Raw genomic sequence first — 6,900 nt, 5'->3', positions numbered from 1 at the left:
AACTACATGTGGCTTAAGGAGTTTGAACTTCATTCTTTAAGCACTGGGGACCCATCATAAGCTTTAAGTCAGGAGACTGATATGATTAGATATGTTTTACCAATTTTGATAGCATTGTGGAGAATGATTAAGATAATGTTTCTGAAACTTTGATCATTTATATTCTGCCTTTGTTGCTTTTGCCATACTTGGGCATGCTTTTGGGATAAGACAGACCAGGAGGAAGAAGCAGGCATAACTGATGGATTGAATTTCTTATACACTTAGTGGTCATAGTCTTGAGTATCTGTGGCTGCTTTTATAGTTTTAAAGTTCCTCCCCTGTTAACAGATGATCATTTCACATTGATATTAGTATGCCTGCCGAAGCAGACTCTTTTTCCCCCTTCCCTTCCAATATATAGCTGGCTAGCTGAAAAATCCAAATAAACAAGCCCGTGGGCTGACCCATGAGGTACAGTACATGACCTTCAGTGAGTTGGCTTGGAGACATCTATTTTGACCCTTAGAGGACTTTTTTCCTGGTCTGGTCTTATTCTACATCTTTATAACTGAGCTCTCCAACAACTTCATGTAAGTGAAATATAACTGTAATTTGCTTAATAGATCTAATCACTCATTTAAAAACATTTTTTAATTTATCTTAATGTAGGTGATTGGAGTTGTGCTTCAAAAATTTCAGCAGTTCAGCAGTATTTTATTTGCCAACCATAAGCTCTTTACTTGATAGCACCATGAAAAAGCTGCTAATGAGACTTGTTGAGCACAAAGACAGACTTGAAGAACCAAAAGCCATTGTTTTCAAATGAAGAATACTGAACAGTTTTAAGCCCCAATGCTTTTTAATCACCACTGAGATTTCCCCCATAACATCAGAATGGCAAGCAGGCGAAAATCCACAACACCCTGCATGGTCCTTGCCAGTGAACAGGATCCAGACCTCGAGTTGATATCAGATTTGGATGAAGGTCCTCCTGTACTTACACCTGTAGAAAACACCAGAGCAGAGAGTATCTCAAGTGATGAAGAAGTTCATGAATCCGTGGACTCTGACAATCAGCAAAATAAAAAAGTTGAAGGTGGCTATGAATGTAAATATTGTACTTTTCAAACTCCAGATCTAAATATGTTTACTTTTCATGTGGATTCAGAACATCCCAATGTAGTGCTAAATTCATCCTATGTTTGTGTCGAATGCAATTTTCTTACCAAAAGGTATGATGCACTTTCCGAGCATAATCTGAAATATCACCCAGGAGAAGAAAATTTCAAGTTGACTATGGTGAAACGAAATAACCAGACAATCTTTGAACAAACAATAAATGATCTGACTTTTGATGGTAGTTTTGTTAAAGAGGAGAATTCAGAGCAAGCTGAATCGACAGAAGTTTCTTCTTCGGGAATATCTATCAGTAAAACTCCTATCATGAAAATGATGAAAAATAAAGTGGAGAACAAACGGATTACAGTTCATCATAATTCAGTTGAGGACGTTCCGGAAGAGAAAGAGAATGAAATCAAACCAGACCGTGAAGGAACTGTGGAAAATCCAAGTTCTTCAGCTTCTGAATCAAATACAAGTACTTCCATTGTAAACAGAATACATCCAAATACTGCCAGCACAGTTGTGACCCCGGCAGCAGTTCTTCCTGGGTTAGCACAGGTTATCACTGCTGTATCAGCTCAGCAGAATTCCAATTTGATCCCCAAAGTCCTCATCCCTGTTAATAGCATTCCTACTTACAATGCTGCATTGGATAACAACCCCCTTTTGCTTAACACCTACAACAAATTCCCTTATCCAACAATGTCAGAAATTACTGTTCTTTCTGCCCAAGCAAAATATACAGAGGAACAGATCAAGATATGGTTTTCAGCCCAACGTCTAAAACATGGTGTTAGCTGGACTCCCGAGGAAGTGGAGGAGGCGAGAAGAAAACAATTCAACGGAACAGTGCACACTGTACCTCAGACCATAACTGTCATCCCCACCCACATTTCCACAGGGAGTAATGGTTTACCATCCATCTTACAGACATGCCAAATAGTTGGCCAGCCAGGTCTGGTCCTTACCCAAGTGGCTGGCACGAATACCTTGCCAGTAGCAGCACCTATAGCCTTGACAGTGGCAGGGGTTCCAAATCAAACAAACGCACAGAAAAGTCAGCTCCCGGCCACTCAGCCTACTGCAGAGACCAAGCTAGCAGCAGCAGGAGCCCCATCCTCTCAGCTTGTAAAAAATGAGACTGCAGTGGCGAACCCTGATGCGTTCGGCGTTCGGGCAAAAAAGACTAAAGAGCAACTGGCAGAATTAAAAGTTAGTTACCTAAAGAATCAGTTTCCCCACGATTCCGAAATTATCAGACTTATGAAAATCACAGGGCTGACAAAAGGAGAGATTAAAAAATGGTTTAGTGACACAAGGTACAACCAGAGAAATTCAAAGAGTAATCAGTGCTTACATCTCAACAATGATTCCTCCGCCACTATTATCATAGACTCCAGTGATGAAACCACGGAATCCCCAACTGTTGTCACTTCACAGCAGAAACAATCCTGGAATCCTTTTCCAGACTTTACTCCCCAAAAGTTTAAAGAGAAGACGGCAGAGCAGCTTCGTGCCCTACAGGCAAGTTTTCTCAACAGCTCCGTACTTACAGAAGAAGAATTAAATAGGTTAAGAGCGCAAACCAAACTTACCAGAAGGGAAATTGATGCTTGGTTTACAGAGAAGAAGAAATCAAAAGCTTTAAAGGAAGAGAAAGGAGAAATAGAGGAAAGCAATGCAGGTAGTTCCAAAGAAGAAACTGGAGAAACTTCTCCTGGAGATGAGTCTAGTGCACCTAAGTCAGGGAGTACGGGCAAAATATGTAAAAAAACACCCGAGCAGTTGCACATGCTTAAAAGTGCATTTGTCCGAACACAGTGGCCGTCGCCAGAAGAGTATGACAAGTTGGCTGAAGAAAGCGGGCTTGCTAGAACAGACATAGTTAGTTGGTTTGGGGACACCCGTTATGCTTGGAAAAATGGAAACTTAAAATGGTACTACTACTATCAAAGCGCCAATTCAAGCAGTATGAACGGTCTGTCTTCTCTTAGGAAACGGGGGAGAGGGAGACCCAAAGGAAGGGGAAGAGGAAGACCTCGCGGGCGGCCCAGAGGAAGCAAGAGAATGAACAACTGGGACAGGGGGCCGTCCCTCATCAAATTCAAAACTGGAACTGCAATACTGAAGGATTATTACCTGAAGCACAAATTTCTTAACGAGCAGGACCTCGATGAACTTGTTAACAAATCACATATGGGCTACGAGCAGGTCAGAGAATGGTTTGCTGAAAGACAGAGAAGATCAGAGTTAGGTATAGAATTATTTGAGGAGAATGAGGAGGAAGATGAAGTTATTGATGATCAGGAAGAGGATGAAGAAGAAACAGATGACAGTGACACTTGGGAACCCCCACGACATGTGAAGCGGAAGCTTTCTAAATCAGATGACTGAAATGTAAGTTGTTAAGCTGCGTGTGCATTCACCAACCACATACATTTAGCACAGTCACCTCGTATTTGTCATCGTCACTTTTGACGGATTTTTTTCTAAAATAGTTTCTCTTATGCCTCATAAGAGGACTAGGTGCCGTGAGTATAGCCAAGAGATACGATTATCATGTGCAGTCTGATTCTTGTGATGGTTATGTTTATTATGTAGAGTTTAATGTTGCCTTAATTATTTTTTATGTGAAATGTTCTTTACTTTGTTTTAAGGGAAAGTTACCCATTCTCTAAGAAGGAAGACTGGTGGGCGGGTTGGGGATTCACACATACTAAAGATAACTAAAATGTATTTCTTGCAACCCTCCTTCACTAAAGCTTCATTTTTTGCCTGTTTAAGGAAAGAATTCAAAAACGAAAATAAAAAGAAGGGGAAAAGTATACCGAAGGAAAGACTTACCACAGGGGTGAAGATTGCTCAGTTTTAGGAAACTAGGTGAAAATGGCTCTCTCTCTTTCTTTATTCATTGTATTGCCCCCCAAACTATTAGATTTTTAACTAGAGTTTAAAATGCTTTAAGTATTAAAATTATTCAAATTTTTTTCTATTAAAAGCCAAAGGTCTGTTTTAAGCGATATATAAATTCATGTTTGCTTAGGTGGCATCTGCCTTTGAAAGCTGTGATATAAATTATTTCTGTTTTAGGGATCAGTGGTAAATAACAGATTTTATATTAAATTAACTCAATTGCCTAAAATGTCTTTTCCTTATTTGATATAAAACAAACCTGCTACCAGCAGAAACACATTATTAAGTTAAAAATCTCTCTCTGTAGGCATTAAACTGCAAGTATATATGCTTTAAATTTGAAAGGTTTGGCATGTTCCTTAACTCTTAATTCTTTTATAGATTGGATTAATTAAAATGTCACTGTAGTTGCAAATCCAGATACCTGATTTGGAGTTAGAACTTGAATTCTTAATACTTTTGGAATTCAGTAGCATAGTTTGCTTCTTTTCTACTCTCTGTTTTGGAGTGTTCTAGGGGATAAGACTGTACTTTTTTTAAAAACAGTGCAGTTGTCATGAAGTGTTTGTATCTGTCCATCAGTAGTCCAAAAGCACCTTGTTGTCAGAAATCACTGCAGTGTTCTGAAACAGCAGGGGAAGAAAAGAGGCTTAGACCCTCATCATGTGAGCATACTTATTATACTTACTTCCATAGCTTTTTGCATCCCTATCCCATCTGCTACTTTTATGCTCTCTTATTCTGCACAGAATTTCTTTAATTCCCCCATGCCTTCCTCCCTGGTTTTATTTATTTTGTTTTAACAATTATTTATAGAGAGCTTAATATGTACCAGGCACCATTCTTATTGCTTGGCAGTAAGCAAGCTATTCTTTTTTTCCAGATATTCTTTTCATTAACAGGTTTTTTATTTTTCAGGCAGAAAAACAGATGAGACTAAAAATACACCTATTTTAGAATGAATCTCACTCCAGGTTATAGAGCATAATGTATCCTTGTGAGTCACAAGAAGTTAAACAGTCTTGTACGGCTTTATCCTGAAATGCAGCCCTCCATTTCCTTATGTCAGAAATCTTCAGGACAGGCTTTCTTCTGACCCAGATGCAGAAAATATTTTTTACAAGCTTTTTTTGTTGTTGTTACTAAACACAAGAATGTGCACTCGGCCAAGATTGAATCAACAAATTTGTTGCTGCAGTGAATTGTTGTCGTTGTTGTAGTAACCTCTGCAGTGATTTTGGAGAAACTTGTAATCTCATTCTAAAAATAATGTGAACTTTGTTGTACAGCTTAGTTTGACCTTACTTTAAGTTTGTGTGGGTAATTCGTAAGTTATATATCAATACACTAATGGACACTAGGGTCAGAAAATTCACACAAAGCCATGCATGGTTTTTAAAAAATTGTATCGTATATGTTATACATGCACTTTTGTGGTACCTATATTGGCATGCTCTAATTTTAAAATATGCAAAAGTCTAAAATTACGATACCCATTAATTAGCAAGTTAACAAAATAATTTTTCATCTTATAAAGGGATTCACCGTGAATTTCCTCTAAACAGTTACTTCTTCATTTAGATACGGTTTAATTTACCAAAAAAAAGTAACCAAAACCTTTCCAAAATAGTTACTGCAAAAAAGTGATAAACACATATATCTTTTGCACAAGCTAGCCCCGTATATAAATAGAAAAAAATACAAGTCTTTAGATTTCATAGTCTATTATGAATACAATTAAATATATACTTCCTACTAATATTTTTTTATAAATTATTACATGTAGGTAAAAAATGTCTATAAGCAAATCTGGTATATGCAGAACATATACACTGGAGTTGCACACAAAATCTGCATTACACAAGATACATATGGCAAGCGATCTCAGGATTAATAAGAGAATACAGAGGATGTATTTTAATCGTTTTTGTTTCTAAAAGTGGTAAGTGTTAAAATATGGTTATCTTTAAAATTTTAGTTTTTTATTGTGTTTTTCTTTTATAGCTGCCTAAAACGTTGGAGGAGAATCAATTCTTCAACTCCAGATGTCTGGTTTACTGTGAATGGGCTCAATCTTTGATGACACTGAAAACGTTTGGGGGCATACACAATCTCAAAAAATAGGATCCAATACCCAAAAACAGTGGGACTCAATGTTGTGTCAATGTTAAACTGCTGCAGATGGCAGAAGTCTTGCAGCGCCCACAGGACACTAATTAAAACAAGTTGTAAGAAGTCACATTTCAATGCAGTACATTTTTATTCTGATATGATGGAGACATTCTGATTCTTAGACTTTCTGAGGGGGTTTAATGACCACTAGAACTTGTCCTCATATTCTGTTCAGCTTAATACTGTATGTCTCATAAGATGGGCCTTATTGCCTGTATTCTTTGATATATGATTAAGATTATAGCTTTGAGTGACCAAACATTTTACAGAGTAAAACTAGTTTGAAGCAGGAAAAAGAAAAATCTGATTTATTTCTATGTCTCATTTCTCAGGCCCTGCACTAAGATTAAGGAGTTGTGCATGGGTTTATGTAATTTCAACGTAAGTGAAAAACAGGCTGTGGACATATTGGAGCAAGAAGGTTTTGTGGTATCGTTGGCGCTTAACGATTGAATCTTTCATTGAACACATTCATGGATACCACTATTACTACTTGTAATACTCTGTTACTTTTTTTCATTAGAAACTGAATTAGCTTTTTCTTAAACCGAACATAATCAGTACTGAAGAAGGGAAAGAAACTGGCATAAGAATTTGGATAGGGTGAAACTCTGAAATAAATATTGTACCAAAAATGTGAAAAGGAACCATGTAGTAAATATTAACTTAGTGTTTTCTTACAATCGTATAGAAATCAGAAATTTTGTACAG

General features: G+C 37.3%; 1 protein-coding gene across 1 annotated transcript; it reads left to right on the top strand.

Annotated features, from left to right (window-relative positions):
• Positions 1 to 876: 876 nt before the first annotated feature.
• ZHX1 (zinc fingers and homeoboxes 1) lies at positions 877 to 3,945 on the top strand (the record flags this gene model as incomplete). Its single annotated transcript, XM_079722322.1, has 2 exons — positions 877 to 3,501; positions 3,889 to 3,945. The coding sequence occupies one exon, from the start codon at positions 877 to 879 to the stop codon at positions 3,496 to 3,498; it is 2,622 nt and encodes an 873-aa protein (XP_079578448.1). The 3' UTR covers positions 3,499 to 3,501; positions 3,889 to 3,945.
• Positions 3,946 to 6,900: the final 2,955 nt, after the last annotated feature.

This window comes from Hyperoodon ampullatus (genome assembly GCF_949752795.1).
Source record: "Hyperoodon ampullatus genome assembly, chromosome: 17".
NCBI classification, from domain to species: domain Eukaryota; kingdom Metazoa; phylum Chordata; class Mammalia; order Artiodactyla; family Ziphiidae; genus Hyperoodon; species Hyperoodon ampullatus.
Note: the sequence above shows the minus strand (reverse complement) of the source record. Positions and strands in the feature narration are given on the sequence as shown.